This window comes from Doryrhamphus excisus, linkage group LG10 (assembly GCF_037039965.1).
Source record: "Doryrhamphus excisus strain RoL-2023G ecotype Guam linkage group LG10, RoL_Dexc_Guam_v1.1, whole genome shotgun sequence".
Classification (NCBI taxonomy): Eukaryota; Metazoa; Chordata; class Actinopteri; order Syngnathiformes; family Syngnathidae; genus Doryrhamphus; species Doryrhamphus excisus.
The window spans coordinates 1,534,017-1,553,651 of NC_136366.1; the positions used below are offsets into that span (position 1 = coordinate 1,534,017).

The window sequence follows — 19,635 nt, forward strand, 5'->3', positions numbered from 1 at the left end:
TTAGGTGAAAACATTATGAGAAAAAAATAAGCTGGAAATGTTATGACGAAAAATAATGTCATTTTAGTAGCACACAATTGAAATATTAAAAACATTTAATTTTTTTATTTTTGAGGTTGTAATATTATGAGAAAAAAATGTGTAATATTTAGAAAATTGGCTTTAGGATTTTTCTAGAATAGTGTTGAAATATGATTATGATATTATTGAATGTTGGAATATTATGACATACTATGAATGACAGTGAATGAAAATTTTAAAATGAGGTTGTGGAAAACTATATTATAATTTGACAAAATTTGTCAAAATGTTATTGAATGTTATGATGTTATGTTAATGAAATGTTATGAGGAAAAATAATAACAATAACAATTGAAATATTATAGAAATTTATTTTTATTAATTTATTTTTTCATTTTTGAAGTTGTAATATTATGAGAAAAAATTTGGAAAATTGGCTTTGGGAAAAATATTGTTATTTAATGGGAAGTTAAAATGTCGTGGGAATAAAGTCATAATATCACAAAAAGTAAATGAAGAAATATAATTGAAGAAGAAAATGTAAATATTGCTTTATTTTGTTTTATTATGTATCTTTATATTTATTATGATGTCATTGACTGTCAACATGAAGCTGTTGTTGTTCCAAACATAATTTTAATTTATTATTAATTTAAAGAAAAGACCAAAGTTCACCCAAAAATGTTTTTTTTTACCAATTTATTTTTATGAAATATCCAGTATCAAACTTCTTAGCATATTTACATGTCTTGCTTCACAAAATATAAATTTTTCCCTTGGTGGAAAAAGATTGGACACCCCTGAAATAATATTGTAATAATAATATTAATTAATTAATATTGTCTGAAACTCCATTGGGTCATCTCAGTGCATGCATGGGTCTCCTAGTTGTGAGGTCTGCGTGCTAACCACTTATCCGCCGTGCAGCCACACACAAAGACGCATGATGAAGAAATCAGGACCATTTAAACTGCAGTTTTACCCAATACCCGATTTATGTAAAGAACAATGACGAAATCCAATGCCCGGTGCAATCTCAGTCAAAACGCTGCACTCATATTTCCATAACAGCTGGAAGTAGAGAACTCCTAAAACAAGGACAGGGGGCGGGCATGAAACAGTATTTGTTTTGAAATTCTTTCAAGGTCTTGGAGACGATGAATCCGGCTGCAGTGAGCTGTCGTCTTTGTCCAAGTGGTTGGAGTTAGTTGTTGTTCAATCTCTTGCCAGACCTTGTAGTTCTATGCAGCCCACACAACGTGTACTTTTGCCGTCATGTGGTTTTTATCGAGGAATGAACGGATGAAGATGGTTTGCAAAGATGCTGAGTTGCAATTAATGACGGGAATTTGACTCTGCTGAACAATTTGGTTCTTGGTCAATTCTGTTATTGATTTTCACTTGGGGGGAAAAAAGGAGAACAAAGAGACTGATAAGCATCAGTTGTGTATAATTTACGAGTCACATGACCTTATAAATTCAACAGTGAGGTCATGTGTTGTTTTTGATATGATACACGTATATGTTATATTTATGCCATTGTATATATTGTTTCAAATATTCTAGCTTCGCGTGTGTAGCTCTTTCACTGCAAAGAGGGTTATAAAAAGAAATGCGCTGCAGGGATAGCTTTCATAGTAGTTATATAATCTTTGCCTGAAAGGTTATTGCTTTAGCCCCAGTGCTTTCAAGAAAATGTGTAAAATATGTCCTGTGGAAGTGAAATGCCATAGTGTCCCTAAAAAAATACCCTGTATCCTGTTCAATTAAGTGCATAACACTGACATGGGAAATGGTTTTAACATGAAAAGTGTTACAGTGTACGTATGTCTTGTTAAGAGGTTGTATTTTCCCAGCCAGGGAAGGAGGAAGGACCCTTCAAATGTTGTTTTCAGGATTCCGTTGGGTTTATTTAGACTTCCCTCCAGCACGTTGCAGATGGCCTTGCTTACAGCGAAGAAAAACTGGGTCTTTGATGAGTGCAGGGAATCAGGGAGAGCTTGGGAGTCGAAGTTGGCGTTGGGAAAATGACAAAGGTCTAAACATGACAAGGATTATGAAATGTACTGGAGTTTTTTATTTTTATTTTTTTTTTAGTTTTTATAGAACCATTATAAAGCAGAAATTATTATTTTTTTATATTCAGTACAGTTACTCCGGACTCCATTCACTGTGCAATATCTGATCAAGCTCCACGTGCAATATTAAGGCTTGTAGAAATCCTCCCCCTGAGGACTCTACGTGGGTTTCGAATAGAGGATAAAGAACCAAATTATAGAATGAGAACCAGATTGTTTATTCCTGACAACAATACCTAATACAGACGTCCGGGTTTATCTGCAGTCCCTGTATGCCTACAAGTAAGCGGGACTCTACGTGGGTTTCGAATAGAGGATAAAGAACCAAATCATAGAATGAGAACCAGATTGTTTATTCCTGACAACAATACCTAATACAGACGTCCGGGTTTATCTGCAGTCCCTGTATGCCTACAAGTAAGCGGGACTCTACGTGGGTTTCGAATAGAGGATAAAGAACCAAATTATAGAATGAGAACCAGATTGTTTATTCCTGACAACAATACCTAATACAGACATCCGGGTTTATCTGCGGTCCCTGTATGCCTACAAGTAAGCGGGACTTTACGTGGGTTTTGAATAAAGGATAAAGAACCAAATCATAGAATGAGAACCAGATTGTTTATTCCTGACAACAATACCTAATACAGACGTCCGGGTTTATCTGCGGTCCCTGTATGCCTACAAGTAAGCGTGACTCTACGTGGGTTTCGAATAGAGGATAAAGAACCAAATCATAGAATGAGAACCAGATTGTTTATTCCTGACAACAATACCTAATACAGACGTCCGGGTTTATCTGCAGTCCCTGTATGCCTACAAGTAAGCGTGACTCTACGTGGGTTTCGAATAGAGGATAAAGAACCAAATCATAGAATGAGAACCAGATTGTTTATTCCTGACAACAATACCTAATACAGACGTCCGGGTTTATCTGCAGTCCCTGTATGCCTACAAGTAAGCGTGACTCTACGTGGGTTTCGAATAGAGGATAAAGAACCAAATTATAGAATGAGAACCAGATTGTTTATTCCTGACAACAATACCTAATACAGACGTCCGGGCTTATCTGCGGTCCCTGTATGCCTACAAGTAAGCGTGACTCTACGTGGGTTTCGAATAGAGGATAAAGAACCAAATCATAGAATGAGAACCAGATTGTTTATTCCTGACAACAATACCTAATACAGACGTCCGGGTTTATCTGCAGTCCCTGTATGCCTACAAGTAAGCGTGACTCTACGTGGGTTTCGAATAGAGGATAAAGAACCAAATCATAGAATGAGAACCAGATTGTTTATTCCTGACAACAATACCTAATACAGACGTCCGGGTTTATCTGCAGTCCCTGTATGCCTACAAGTAAGCGTGACTCTACGTGGGTTTCGAATAGAGGATAAAGAACCAAATTATAGAATGAGAACCAGATTGTTTATTCCTGACAACAATACCTAATACAGACGTCCGGGCTTATCTGCTGTCCCTGTATGCCTACAAGTAAGCGGATCTTATTACAGCGCAGCTGCAAAAAAAAGCACTCTTCCTTTCCCTGCCCGGCCTTTTATACACTCAAGACTGGAGTCCTCGGGCTGGAATCCTGAACCAATCAGCTTTCGCCACTGCCCTTGCTTGAACCGCTTTCATGGTGTTTCTCCTTTCGTTGGTTCGCAGGGGCATCAAGACATTCTGCTTTTCTTTTGTGTTTGCTTTTATCTTTAGCTAAAAAATTAGCAAATACCTTCAGGCTCTAAGTGCAATATATTAAGTTCTAAGTGACGTATTTCTATAATGCCTCATATTAACTCACTAGTGTAGACCTGCAACGACGTATGTCGCCTTCTGTAAGGATGCCGTTAAGACCACAAATCTTGGAGGTCATGCTAAAAGACCCTGATTTGATCTGTTATGCTTTTGGGCCCAAGTTGATTGTTTTCTTTGTTCTTTGTACTTACCAAGGATTTTTCTTAATCCTCCATCACTCTGTCTGTCTCCCTCCCCATTCTTTCTCCTGCAGGTATGCATTGTGCAAAAGAGGGACACGGAGAAGATGTACGCCATGAAGTACATGAACAAACAACAATGTATCGAGAGAGATGAGGTCCGAAACGTCTTTAGAGAGCTTGAGATCCTACAGGAAATTGAACATGTTTTTTTAGTAAACCTCTGGTGACTATCTTCTGTTTTTTTTTCCACTTTCAATGTAGCATGCGATACTTTGTCTCTTGTCTGCATGTACGTCCAAACATACGAGGCTGTCAAGGGATGCATGTTCCATAAAAATACAATAATATCAATTTTATATATATATATATATATATATATATATATATATATATATATATATATATATATATATATATATATATATATATATATATATATATATATATATATATATATATATATATATATATAATATAACACAAAAATAATAAAATATTTATAATATTATATATATATGAGACTCTCAAGGGATGCATGTTCCATAAAAATACAATAATATCAATTATATATATATATATATATATATATATATAATATAATATAACACAAAAATAATAAAATATTTATAATATTATATATATATGAGACTCTCAAGGGATGCATGTTCCATAAAAATAGAATAATATAAATCCTATATATATATATATATATGTATATATATATATATATACATTTTTTATTTATACATTTATAATAAAATATAAATATAATATATATATAATATAATACAAAATAATAAAATATTTATTATTATATTATATGAGATGGTCAAGGGATGCATGTTCCATAAAAATAGAATAATATAAATTCTATATATACGTATAATATATATAACACAAAAATAATAAAATATTTATAATATTATATATATATATGAGACTGTCAAGGGATACATGTTCCATAAAAAATAGAATAATATAAATCCTATATATATATATATGCATTTTTTATATTTATAATCAAATATAAATATATATATATAATATAATACAAATTAATAAAATATTTATTATATATATATATATTTATATATGAGACGGTCAAGGGATGCATGTTCCATAAAAATAGAATAATATAAATCCTATATATAAATATATATATATATTTATTTATATATGTATATATAATTTTTATATATTTATAATAAAATAAAATATTATATATATAATATAATACAAATCAATAAAATATTTTTAATATGTATATTATTATTTTTGTATTATTTACAATTATTTTTGTGTTATTTCGTATTATTATTTTGTATATATATATGTAAATATAAAAAAAATCCTAAAATAGATACGCTGTTTGTGGATATGATGCACCCGCTACTTCATTTGGCACGGAGAGGACTGAAAAGTTTTACGCTAGCAAGTTCAACGTGTTAAAATAGAAAATAATTTACACAAGATATTTTGGGATATTAATTTAGACTCATGAAACGTGCATACTTATTGGATAATTACTGTGCTCTATAATGACCTCACTTCTCCCACGAGTCGAATATGTCGGTGAGTGGAGGCTGCTTTCATTATTCAACGCTCATCTCGGAGTAGGACACATTTCTAAATGTAATTGGGGACCTGGCACGCCATTCATGGCGTATTGCACAAAGCACTTAACTCTCCTGTAATTGGTAGCATGATATTGCATGCGGACATCTTTTTCAGGCAGCCCACAGTCGGAATATTTTGTCTCTCACACATCAGGCACGATGGTTTGCTACGTATTTTTTGTGCAATCTGTTCCTGAAGCGTTACTGTTTTTTTTGGGTGAACAAAAAGTTGGCGGCGAAAAAAAGGATAGCACCTTGAACAAACACGAACCACCGTCGTTGCTCATCTGGGAGCCGTCAAATGTTCATGGCGAACAAAGCATCTTAGTAAGAGATGCAGTGGACAGGAGCGTCAATGCCGGGGACAAAATCCAGATGTGTGTCGGAATCGAAACAGCTGTTACTCCATTTTAATGAACGACTCCGAACTATTAAATTACCGTTTTATTTGTAAGATTTACCAGACTTTATTAGGAGGCTTTATGAACGACGAAGCTGTCAAGTCTGCGTTGTTTCTAATTTCTGCTTCAGGTCGTTACGACTTGGCAGCGTCACACACGTGCAGGTTCGGTAATAAGACAGGAGGCCGCCGTCTCTTTTATGTTATCATGGATGGAAACTTCATGAATTCACCAAGCGTGAATAAGAAAGCCGTACACATCTGACACTTTCCACATTTCTTCTTTTTTATCCCTTAAGTGTTGTCATTTCTGTTGCTTGGCAGTTGGGCCGGCCGGTAATCGTTAATGGGCCTGCAATGGAGCCGCCGGGGAATTGGGAATCTCTTCTGTTCTCATAAGCACATACGTGAGAATCACCAGCTTTGATAAACCTTCATTGAAGTGCTTTTCTTGATACCGTGCCAGGAGGGATCCAAAGACACAGTCAGCTGTAGTCACATGAAGACAGGAACACACCAAACAGCTGTCACTGGAAGGAATAATTTAGACGGTAGCAAGGGAGAAGTGGAGAGAGGGTGGTTATTAAAGACAGTCCTCGGGAAATATTTTAGATCCGGTAATGGTTGGCAATGGTAATGGTTTTATTTCATTTGAACATGCGTCAGATTACAATTGAGTGCATCGGTTCACAGTTCCACATGTCCGAAAGGAGTAGGAAGAAGCAAAGCTTATTAAATCCTACCCCTCCATCTGGTACTTTTACAATCAGTAACTGTTACATTTGTTCACTTCCTGCTTTCCATAACACATTTTATTATTTTATTTTATTTTATTTTTAATAATTTTCAATAATTTGTAATATTTTTTTAATAATTTCTTAATAATTTCTTAATATTTTTTAATAATTTTTAATAATTTTTAATATTTTATAAATAATTTTTAATAATATTTATTTATTTATTTTAATTATTGTCTATCCCCTCCTGCTCAAGCACAGACATCCGGTCATTACATTATTACCGTATTTTCTGGACTATAAGTCGCTCCGGAGTATAAGTCGCACAAGGCAAAAAATGCACAATTACGTAGAAAAAAACATACACAAGTCACATTTTTTGCGGGTAATTTATTTTACAAACTACTTAACCAAAACAGACATTACGTATCTTGGAAGGCAAATAAAAATAATAATAAAAGAATAGAGAACAGGCTGAATAGGTGTAAGATATGCTAACACAATGCTTATTCAGCTACACAAAAAATAAACATGAACAGAAAAGGTGTCCAGTGTTTATGGAACATAAAGTTTTTTTTTCGTTTATAAGTTACTCTGGAGTATAAGTAGCAGGAACAGCCAACCTATGAAAAAAAGTGCGACTTATAGTCCGGAAAATACGGTAATTGTGTTCTGTCATTTATCTTTCTGTGCATAAAACACAGCAAAAATTTCACACATAGTGACAAATGGTGATTAATTACGATTAATTCATGTGAAAACTGATGAATTATTTAAAAAAATAATTTTTTCCCACAGGTAAAGACCCACTACCCACTGAAAACAGCTTTGCGACCCACTTTTGGGTAATAACCCACCACTTGAGAATCCCTGATCGAGTCCGATGAGTTAATCTTTTTGCGTTCTTAGCTTAGCCTTCTGTCACACACATAGTGTTGTCCGATGTTTATCTGCCGTCGTGAGCCTTGAAAACTCACCGTAGTTCTTCAAGTGTTTGTTCTTCAAATGCCATATTAAATCAAAGCTACCATGCTGTCGGATGCAAACGTTACATCACTGGCTCAAATGGCATTTTTTAGTTGGGAGCCACACACCTGCGCAGTAGTCAACGCTCATGTGTGTGAACACAAAGGTAATATTTATGTTAAGGATATTTAACAAATATTCACATTTTAGAGCGTGAAATCAGAGATTATTGACATTTTTAAAGATTAACTGAATGACAAAATCATTGTCAATTAATTGGACAATTGATTAATCATGGATTAATCGTTCAGTTGTTGCAGGTCTAATCCAAACCACATAGGATTTGTCAGGTTTTTGTCCATGCTTCCGCCAAACACATCCAGTCCAGATCAGACCGACTTTACTTGAGACATCTTGAAATCTGCGGGGCTTTTGATTGGTCCATCTGTAGCCGCAGCACAAATTGCTAGCGAGGCGGCGGCGTGCACGCTGTCAGCTCGGTAGAGGCTGCCTTAAGCCAATTCAAGTTTGCAACACTGACTTAATTATCGTGGCCATTCCCTCACGACATCCCGATGATGTGTAGGAGTCGAGGTAACATTGAAGGGATTATTACCCTGAAGGGGTAAATACGATGAATGTGATGCACTGCACACATCCAATCCGTTCAAGGACTCGGGACTTATGTGGAGGCTTTAACTCGTGTTTCAAACCTCCATGTTCGAGGGTCACCTTTTCTTCTTCAGCTTCAGAGAACAAGCAGTTTGTTTGTGATCTTCAGCGTACGATTGCTCATTATGAATACAAGCTTTTGCCATTAGCATGAGAGCAGATCATTCAATCACCGGTTCTCCCCGTGGAATCGCCGGCAAATGGATGCAGCCTTTGCTTTGTTAAAACATTCATGGAGCAACAAGGGTAAAAAGCGTTAGCGGAAGTCCCGGAAGATCATTTTTAACTGAAACGTGTAAAGAAGCCGAGGATGTTTTCTCGTTTGATCCCCTCTTGTTGTTCATCCTTTCATCGGAATGGAATTGAAGAGAAGAGCGGAGGGGTTTGGATGTGCCGCGTCCTGCTCAGCCTCCATTAGGAATATTGATTTCAGGCTTGGGTGAAACGCGGCCTTTGGAGATTGTGGAACAAATTAGCCTCGACTCTCTCAACTCAGCATTCATAACAAGCCCCGTGTTAGTCTTAAATCATTTGCCTCAAAGGTGACGAGTGTCTCATAGACTTCATGCAACGTGGCTCTTGGACTTTGGACACCCTTGACTTAAATGAAACTGTGCCTGCTCCTTTTAAAGAACCATTTGTAGGACAGAGCATAGTCCTTGTAAAAGCAGGACATTGAAGGTTGGTGACATGTCTTCAGGCACCGGCAGCAGGGACGGTGCTCCATCACGCAGTTGCCGGAGAAATTCTCTCAGGTACCTGCAAGATGCAGCCACTTCCAGATAGCCAATCACCAACTTTATATAGGCCACCAAAAACTTTGCAGACGTAACACAGCCAACAGGATTGCAAATTCTTCAAAACTGGTCTCCTACTTTCCGTCCTCGCTGCCTCCCCGTGCTCATTTGTCACCGTGGCCCGATTATTTCAGCGTGTTCCTTGTACTCCTTCCTGATAACCTTCCTCTCGTTGTTGCTGGGACTGGAGCAACCCTGTCCTGCTCTGACCTTTCAAATTGGCTTTTTTTTTTGAAGACAACAAGCCACTGTCAGGCATTCCGTCCCTCTTATCCTTGCTTTTAAGTAACCACGTATACATGGACCCAAATATTCCAATTCCATTTGGTTGATTATAGCGGCACATGTAGACACGCCATTGGAATATTCCTTTCCATGTATACCATTGTTTTCGGAAAGGTCATTCGGAAAGAGAAAAACTCCTCATGTAAACGTGGCTACTGTCATATTCATTCATTCATTTTCTACCGCTTTTCCTCACGAGGGTCGCTGGAGCCTATCCCAGCTGTCTTTGGGCGAGAGGCACCAGCCAATCACAGGGCACATATAGACAAACAACCATTCACACTCACATTCATACCTATGGACAATTTGGAGTGGCTAATTAACCTAGCATGTTTTTTTGGAATGTGGGAGGAAACCGGAGTACCCGGAGAAAACCCACGCATGCACGGGGAGAACATGCAAACTCCACACAGAGATGGCCGAGGGTGGGAATTGAACCCTGGTCCTCCTAGCTGTGAGGTCTGTGCGCTAACCACTCGTCCACCGTGCCGCCCATTATTTAAGCGTCAAATTATACATAAAATTGCATTAGTGATTTGATAGCAGTTTTCCTTTCTGGACAAACACATTCTCATTCTTGCATACAGGAAGTATAAATTTGGAGATTAAAAATTTGATGAAAAATATAACATTCTAAATAAGATTAATTAATTAATCACAGTTAATGTGTGTGTATATACAGTGCATAGCATACAGCAGTGGTCTCAAACTCAATTTACCCGGGGGCCACTGGAGCTAGGATTAGGTTTTCAAAAAAAAAAAAACCCCAAAAAACGCATTTATTAAAAATAGAAAAATGAATAAACTTTGCTTTGGTTCCAATTTTCTACAAGAAAAGCTCTGATAAAACATTCCACTGTTCTGAAATATCTTAATTTTTATTTTTCTACACAAAATAAGATGAAAAATAAATAAATAAATCAAGAATAAAGAAAATCAATCAATCAGTAATAAATAAATATAATAATAATAATAATAATAAAACGGCAAATAATAAAAACCACATATAGTTGGTGGGTAGACAAATGATTTTTTTCAGATTAAAATGAACAAAGCATTATTAGAGCCCTGTAGACATGACAAAACACGACTATAGTCACATTTATACTCTTTTTATTTACAACATATTGCGCAACTGCAGGGTCTTGAGACACATGCTAACTCGCAAACTAGAGAGCTAGCGACCTAAACGGTAGCCTTCAAGTTATTTCCTTTAAACTTAAATAGCCAAAAACTTACCACTTCCACACGGATAGGGAGGGTAACTATTAACAGTTATTTAACCTTTAACATGAACATTAATCAAACGTAATAATTTTTTCTGGGTACATGATACCATACAGCATCCGTATCAAAACATTAAACTTTCATATCAAGGCGGGGGCCTCAAACTAGTCTCCTGCGGGCCACATTTGGCCCGCGGGCCGCGTGTTTGAGACCCCTGGCATACAGTTTCTTCCCATATGCTGCGTGGATCGGTCAGTTTATGGAGCAGAAATAGTGAAACGAGGCGTTTTAAATCCCCACTGAGAGCCTGTGTTTTAATTGAATGTGTACGGTTAAGTAAGCCTGATTGACAAAAGTGTCAACTGCAGACCAAAAGCAGCTTTCAAAGCAAGGAAAGGCTGCATTCCGGCTTTCATTTCACGACCACAACATTTTTTTTTTTTTGCATTTACTGAAATACCGTCAGTCGTGTTTTTACCACAATAATGAATCTGAATGTTAATCTACTTTTCTGAAGTGGTATGCATGCCACAAATGTTGTCATATTCTTACATGTTTTAATACGCTTTGTATTGAATGTTTTGTGTTGTGGGTTCATGGAAAGGTGCTTGTGGGTTCTGCACACAGTAATGCATGGTTTCTACCATTTAAATGCATGATGTACGTCTTTACTGCTTGTGTGTGTTTCTTCTGAAAACCCGTCCGTGTCCTTACCGCAAATTTGCAACCCAATACCCGGCAGGTACTCGTTCCAGGACGAGGAGGACATGTTCATGGTGGTGGATCTCCTGCTTGGAGGAGACCTTCGCTACCACCTGCAGCAGAGCGTCCAGTTCAGCGAGGATGCGGTCAAACTTTACGTCTGTGAGATGACGCTGGCGTTGGACTACCTGCAGAGCCAGCACATCATCCATAGGTAAACATTTAACTTTATTTTCATGTTCTTTGCACATTCTTACATTACATCCACAAGGACTAGATTTTTGGACTCTTTGGGGACCATCGGAACACGGCGTAAGCTCGATATTCAGCGTAATCATGACTCCGCTCTTTGTTCATGAGCTAGCTCAACGCCAAAGCTGCATCCCCGCAGATAGCAGCCAGGAACAATGTGTCGACGGGAGCGCACGGAATGTCAGCGGAATGAAAAGAGCGATAACACTCAAAATAACTGCCGAGGATGCGGCGGGGCGGGCAGGCACGGGGTTCAAGTAAATCCCGGCTTCGAGCTACCAATGGAGGTGGAGAACAGAAGTGACGGACAGATGAGTAAAATGGGACATTTATAAGCGCGCTATCTCGGTAACCTAAGCTGAACTGTCAAGCGATAACGCCACCAGGGAGGCACTAATGCATTTCTACATGTATATTTGTTATCTTAATATTGTCAGGGTTAAAGTTATTTGAGGAAGTTTTGTATCAGTAGTATTTTTGTATTACACATTTTTGTATATCAGTAGATTTTTGCATCGGATACTAATATGTCGACTGTTATATCGATCAATAACATAACTCTTACTGCAGAAACATGAACAGAAAAGGTGTCCAGTGTTTATGGAACATAAACACTTTTTTCATTTATAAGTCGCTCTGGAGTATAAGTCGCAGGAACAGCCAACCTATGAAAAAAAGTGCAACTTATAGTCCGGAAAATATGGTAATTGTGTTCTGTCATTTATCTTTCTGTGCATAAAACACAGCAAAAATGGGTATATTTCACACATAGTGACAAATGGTGATTAATTACGATTAATTCAAAAACCGATGAATTATGAGTCCGGAAAATACGGTATTACATTTTTTTCCACAGGTAAAGACCCACTACCCACCGAAAACAGCTTCGCAACCCACTTTTGGGTAATAAGCCACCACTTGAGAATCCCTGATCGAGTCCGATGAGTTAATTTTTTTTGTTCTTAGCTTAGCCTTCTGTCACACACATCGTGTTGTCCGATGTTCTCACTCACCGTAGTTCTTCAAGTGTTTGTTCTTCATATAGTATGCTAAGGATATTTAACAAATATTCACATTTTAGAGTGTGAAATCAGAGATTATTGACTTTAAAGATTAACTGAATAATAAAATTGTGGTCAATTCATTGGACAATTGATTAATCATGGATTAATTGTTCAGTTAATAATAGAGAACAGGCTGAATAGGTGTAAGATATGCTAACACAATGCTTATTCAGCTACACAAAAAATAAACATAAACAGAAAAGGTGAAAACACTTTTTTCATTTATAAGTCACTCTGGAGTATAAGTCGCAGGAACAGCCAACCTATGAAAAAAAGTGTGACTTATAGTCCAGAAAATACGGTATATACCGTATTTTCTGGACTATAAGTCGCTCCGGAATATAAGTCACACAAGGCCAAAAATGCATAATTAGGTAGAAAAAACAAAAACATAACAATAAAAGAATAGAGAACAGGCTGAATAGGTGTAAGATATGCTAGCACTAATGCTAATGCTTATTCAGCTACACAAAAAATAAACATGAACAGAAAAGGTGTCTAGTGTTTATGTAACATAAACACTTTTTTCATTTATAAGTCACTCTGGAGTATAAGTCGCAGGAACAGCCAACCTATGACAAAAAGTGCCACTTATAGTCCAGAAAATATGGTATTTACAAGTCGCTACAAGTCACTCTGGAGTATAAGTTGCAGGAACAGCCAACCAATGAAAAAAAGTGCGACTTATAGTCTGGAAAATACGGTATTTACTATAAGTTGCTCCGGAGTATAAGTTGCACAAGGCCAAAAATGCATAATTAGGTAGAAAAAACATACAAAAAACACAACAATAAAAGAATAGAGAACAGGCTGAATAGGTGTAGGATATGCTAACACAATGCTTACTCAGCTACACAAAAAATAAACATGAACAGAAAAGGTGTCCAGTGTTTATGGAACATTAACACTTTTTTTCATTTATAAGCTCTGGAGTATAAGTCGCAGGAACAGCCAACCTATGAAAAAAAGTGCCACTTATAGTCCAGAAAATATGGTATATACAAGTCGCTACAAGTCACTCTGGAGTATAAGTTGCAGGAACAGCCAACCTATGAAAAAAAGTGTGACTTATAGTCCAGAAAATATGTATTCTCTAGACTATAAGTCGCTCCGGAGTATAAGTCGCACAAGGCCAAAAATGCATAATTAAAAAAAAGTGCGTCTTATAGTCCTGAAAATACGATAATTGTGTTCGGTCATTTATTTTTCTGTGCATAAAACACAGCAAAAATTGGTATATTTCACACAAAGTGACAAATAGTGATTAATTCCGATTAATTCACGTGAAAACTGATGAATTAGATTAAAAAAAACAGTTAAATGACATTAGTATTGTGCACAGATTACTGCAATACGATGGCGTAATGCTTATCTAATACTGGTACGGTATTTGTGTTCCTCCAAATACCCACGGATGGGCCTCATATGTGTTCCTCTAACGGTTAACCATTTGTCATCTCCATCCACGGCGGGAACGCAGCCTGCAGCCTTTGTTCGAATGTGCTGAGCTCACCATTAATTGCCAGCCAGTGAAAGAGCCGGGTCCCTGCAGACCACAGATTTAGAACCACAGGAGGCAGAAAAAGAGTTTGAACCTTATCCAAAACACTCAATTGGGCTACAGTTCTTCCTTCAAATATCAGCGTGCAGCCAAATGATGTCTAAATGCGTCCGCGTGCCTGTAAGGGAAGTGTTTACTTTAAGAAGCACCTTCCATTTTAGTGTATGATATACGCTTTTGTTACTTGATTCCGCGCCGTACTGGAGGCTCTTATGATGGATGTAGCTGGCAAAGACCGTGCGTACCCTGCCAATAGAAAAGCAATAAAAAGCACTTTACTTTCCTTTGGCTTGGTCTTCCCTGTTTTTGTCACAGTTCTGCCTCCTCTCGGAGCCATAATCCAAACCACGGCCGCCCTCCGTGCCACGATTCTGTTCCACCCTGCAAGTTTTTGACAGGGGAAAACCATACAATGATTTTGTTGCACTCGCTGAAGGTCTCCGGTCTCCTAGCAACAGTCAGCTGCCGCCACTATGCCCAAGGAGGTAAAATTAGTTCTATTAGCGAGGGAAGAAAAAAGGCTGAGTCCTTTTGTGCAATTGTTTCGACATCGACGTCTTGTCTTAGCCCAAGTTAAAATACTGCAAACGATGTGAAACGTTGACGGGATTCTGTTCATGAAGCAAAAAGCATACATGAATGGAACCGTTTTTTTTCCTCCTTCGCCTCATTGCAGCCCCTCTCCTTTCTTTTCTAGTGACAGACTAGAAAATATTAGCTTAGCCTTGCATCGTCATTTCTGTTAATCACCTGTGTTTGGTTTTTCGGTGCTGTGTGAGCTTAAAAATGTGAACCCGTGATGAAGTACAGTAAAGTCTCGTTATATCGATATTCTCGGGAGTCAGAAAAAATACCGATATAACCGGACTATCCATATATCCGATCCTGCGCCGAACTGCATTAAAAGTGGGCGGATCTTTGATATGGCATGTAATTTTCTCCTTGAGTTCATGGATTGCGTATCTAGCATGCTTTTGTACTACAATACATTTTGTACTACAGTAAATAAAAATAAACTTACGCTGTAGTGATTACCGGTTACCGGGACATAATTCACCCCGGAACTATCGATAGGGAAGGGGTTGCCACCCGGAGGGGTAGGCGCAAGGGACGGGTGTTTTCCGCTGTGTGTGCTGCACTCTGGTGGTGGAAGTGTGAAAAATAAAGTTGACTGGAAGCAGCCGTTCGCCGTGTTCTTTTTTGGTATTGAAATCCTTAAGCAAAGATTGATTTAAGCTGCTATTGTATCGATATAAGCAGACCAAATTGGCTGGCGGGAGATGAAAAGGGCATCGTAGTAACCGGATTATCATAATAACCGAATATCGTACTAACGGAGCTAATTATATCATAAAAGACTAGAAATTTGCCGGGAAATGAAAATAGTATCGTAATAAGTAGTAATTCGTTTTAACCGATATCGATATAACAAGACTTTACTGTACTAAGCATGTGGTAAACCTACAGGGGATGGTCTCGTGCATCGTGGGATTCTTTCAGTTGAGTGGAATGAGACATTCCTATGGAACATTTTTCACGGTCACATTTATTAACGTATTGCAGCAACATTTTGTTCATATACGCTGCATAGGCCTTCAAACACCCACGTCAGGGTTTTTCTTTATTTGCACATAGTCAGAAGTTTATATACACTCATTATGGGCTTGAAAGTAATTTGGGTGCATTCTTTTCCAAGATGGAATGATTATGCACGTTACATCCTCAATCATTTTTCGGTTATTTAGAGGGTACACAATTTAGAATGTAGTATTTTCTATAATTTACACAAGGTCATAATTATTCATGCTTGATGAAAAAGTGCCCTTTTTTGGGTTTTCCCCAACCCTAATCCGTGTTTTTAAGCCAAGAACACACATCTTTCTTTTTTCTGTCCGATTGATTTTAAGATTTTATTGTTTGTTTTTAAGGCGCTGAATGGACTGGCCCCCAAATACATCTCGGACCTCATCCAAATTTACTCTCCAGCGCGGTCACTGAGGTCCGAGGGCCAGCTCCAACTTGTTGTGCCCAAGACAAGACTTAAGACCAGGGGGGATCGAGCCTTTTCTGTGGTTGGCCCCCAAACTATGGGACTTTCTCCCCTCCCAAGTAAAAAAAAGGCCCCCAACATTGAAAGCTTTAAGTCTCGTCTTAAAAGCCACTTTTATTCTCTGGCTTTTAACTCGGAGTGAGTCGTACGGTCCTGTGTCTTTTAGTTCTTTCTTTTTTATTTTAATTGGTTTTATTTTTTTATACTTTTATTGCTTTGCTTCTTGTTTTTAATATTTTAATATCTATTTTACTATTTTATTTCTTAAATGATCTTTTAGTTTTGGATTAAATTCAATTTGTACCTTTTATTTATTGTATTTTATTCTTACTTTTTATTTTACTAGTCTGTGCAGCACTTTGGAAACTCTGTTTATAAAATGTGCTATAAATAAAGTGGATTGTATTGTATTGGATAATTGGGATTCACCTATGAAGCCCCCTAAAGAAAAATCGAAAAACCTAAAACATTGTTTTATACACATGTTGTAACCATGTAATAACAGTCACATTCATGATAACATGAAATATGTATCGGTATTTTGGTCATTTTAAACATAACCACAACTCTTGGGCACATGGACCATTGATGGACAGGCTATGGGTATCCACAATTCTTCAACGTGAACCACAAATCATTCGATAGGCGGCTGAAACGGACAGAGATCCCAAAACCACATTAAAACCGGATCTGGAATGGTTAAAACAGATTTGCATTAAGCTACTAGAACCCTGACCTCAACCGCATTGAACGTTTGTGGCCTATGCCTGAAAGACTGATCCGTACCGGGAATTTATAACCAACCAACTGCAAGTTCTACCCAGTGGTCAAACATCTGGCCACTTGTTGATGGCTCCAAAAAGCGCCTGGAGGTGAGACTCGTTGAGGAAAAGTAGTCGTGTGGGTGTAAGTACTGCATATGGTGGATCCGTGTGTATAACCTCGACCTGCTGGAGAGTTGAGAAAATTTCAAACCTCAAGTGTACGCAATGCTTTATACATCTAATCTCTGGCTTCCTTATACCCTCCAGAAGACTATTTCCAATGTTTAGAACAGTGCGTTATTACAATAGTTTCTACTTTCCAACATGGTATTGAACTTACATTGTTTACTGTATGAATATTTTGTAAAGTATTTGGTATTTGTCTGTTGTAGAGACGTCAAGCCGGACAATATTCTTTTGGATGAGCAAGGTAAGGATACCAACTTTTGCTTTCATAATGAACAGTGTCAGTAAATGCAGGCCTCTATTTCTTGTGATCTTCATAAATTCTTCTAGTAGGATATGTACTGTATGTTGCAGTGACCATACCCGTTTTGTAAAAAAAAAATAATAAAAGTGCATGGGAATGTTTCAAACAAGACCAGAAAGTTGGATTTCCCATCTAAAACAGGGGTGCAACAGGTGTTTTTAAAAATATATATTATTTACCAAGAAAAATAATAAACACAAGCACCAGCAAAAATTGAAAAATCAGCAGTAATTTTACAAAGTAATATTACTAATAGAAAAATGTTTTAATCTAACAAGAAAAAGTCATAATTTTATGACAGTATAAAAATCTTTCGGGCTGCACGGTATTTAAGTGGTTAGCGTGCATGCCACGCAGCTAGGAGACCTGACTTCAATTCCACCCTCAGGCATCTCTGTGTGGAGTTTGCATGTTCTATACTAATTAATTAATTAGTAATTAGTTTAATCTAATGAGGAAAAAGTCGTAATTTTATGAAAGTAAAAAAATCTTTGGGGCTGCACGGTATATAAGTGGTTAGCGTGCATGCCACACAGCTAGGAGACCCGAATTCAATTCCACCCTCAGGCATCTCTGCTTGGAGTTTGCATGTTCTCTCCCGTGCATGCGTGTGAATGAGTGTGAATGGTGTACTATTCACACTCAGGGTGTACAGGGTTTACCCCGCCTCTCGCCCGATGACATCTTTAATCATTTTCATGATTAAACAGACAAAACAATGAATGAAGTGGTTATTTTTGTAAAATGAAAAATTATAATGCAATAAAAATAAAGCCAAATTACCATGGCAATAAAATCATAATTGCAAAAAGAGAATTTACAAGAACACAGTTGAAAAATTAAAAAAAAAAATTTCATCAGAAGTGGAAAAATGACATTTTAGTCGAATAGAGTTGAAATGTTAAAGAAACAAAACAAAAGTAATTACTAAAAATACACATATTACACCATGCCTAAATGTGTCAAAAGTTGTAATATTATTGATATTATGGGGATAAAGTCAAAATATTCAAATATTTTTGTACATTTCCAAATGTACAAAAATTCAAGAAGGTTGAAAAAAAAAAGAAGTTTATACCAATAGTACACTTTTTCACCTACATGTCACCTAAAGTATATTGAAGAAATGTGTATAACTTCTTGGCATTGCTTCAAAAAATATCAAAGCGGCCCGTTTCAAATATTCCACTGGGCATTTGTCTGCACGGCTCTATCACAGCAGTACAAACGTTGCCACAGGAGGACCTCAGATATTGTTGGATATTTTAGGCAGGAGTCGGACCCCCAACCTACTGACTCTTCACGAGTTCCAACCGTAACAAAGTCGACGGAGTCAGGATCACACATGAAAGATTTAGCAGTTTTGCTGTGCTCTGGTTTGTTTTCCTTTCTTGGAATTGTTGCAAATCGGAATGCGGATTGTTGCCTTCCCTCAGGTCACGCTCATCTGACAGACTTCAACATCGCGACAATAATAAAAGATGGAGAACGAGCGACAGCCTTGGCTGGAACCAAGCCATACATGGGTGAGCTGATGTGCTTCCAACTTTATGGAATCATTTGGGAGATGACCTTTTCTATTTTGGCATGACTCCGTGTACAAAAGGTTAAAAAAAAAAAAAACGAGGGAGGAAGAACTGGACCAACCCACACAGAGCCCAATCAGACACCTCTTGAAAATGGAGACCATGTTGTCTAAAGATTCTGAGCGAATGGACAAAAATCTTGGGTCACAATCCTAAAAAACATAAACTATGAACAACGTATTAAAATACTCAGTCAGATTTCATCATTTCCTCAGAGACTAGTATTCATGAAAGACTGAGTTTTATGGAATCTCTTTGTGTTCTCGCTCAGCTCCAGAGATCTTTCAGTCCTTCATGAATGGAGGGATGGGCTACGCCTTTGAGGTAGACTGGTGGTCATTAGGGGTGACGGTCTTCGAAGTTCTGCGTGGATGGGTAAGTCCTTTTTTTTTTTAAAGGCTGAATTCTTCCTCATCGATGCTTC

At 37.4% G+C, this 19,635-nt stretch overlaps 1 protein-coding gene across 1 annotated transcript in view; it reads left to right on the top strand.

Annotated features, from left to right (window-relative positions):
• stk32c (serine/threonine kinase 32C) overlaps positions 1–19,635 on the top strand; it is a 62,307-nt gene that overhangs the window by 35,640 nt on the left and 7,032 nt on the right. Inside the window, exons 4-8 of the mRNA XM_078793822.1 lie at positions 4,114–4,265; positions 11,485–11,658; positions 17,528–17,565; positions 19,062–19,151; positions 19,483–19,586. Of these exons, the coding sequence (XP_078649948.1) occupies positions 4,114–4,265; positions 11,485–11,658; positions 17,528–17,565; positions 19,062–19,151; positions 19,483–19,586 (558 nt within the window). The remainder of the gene's footprint in view (positions 1–4,113; positions 4,266–11,484; positions 11,659–17,527; positions 17,566–19,061; positions 19,152–19,482; positions 19,587–19,635) is intronic.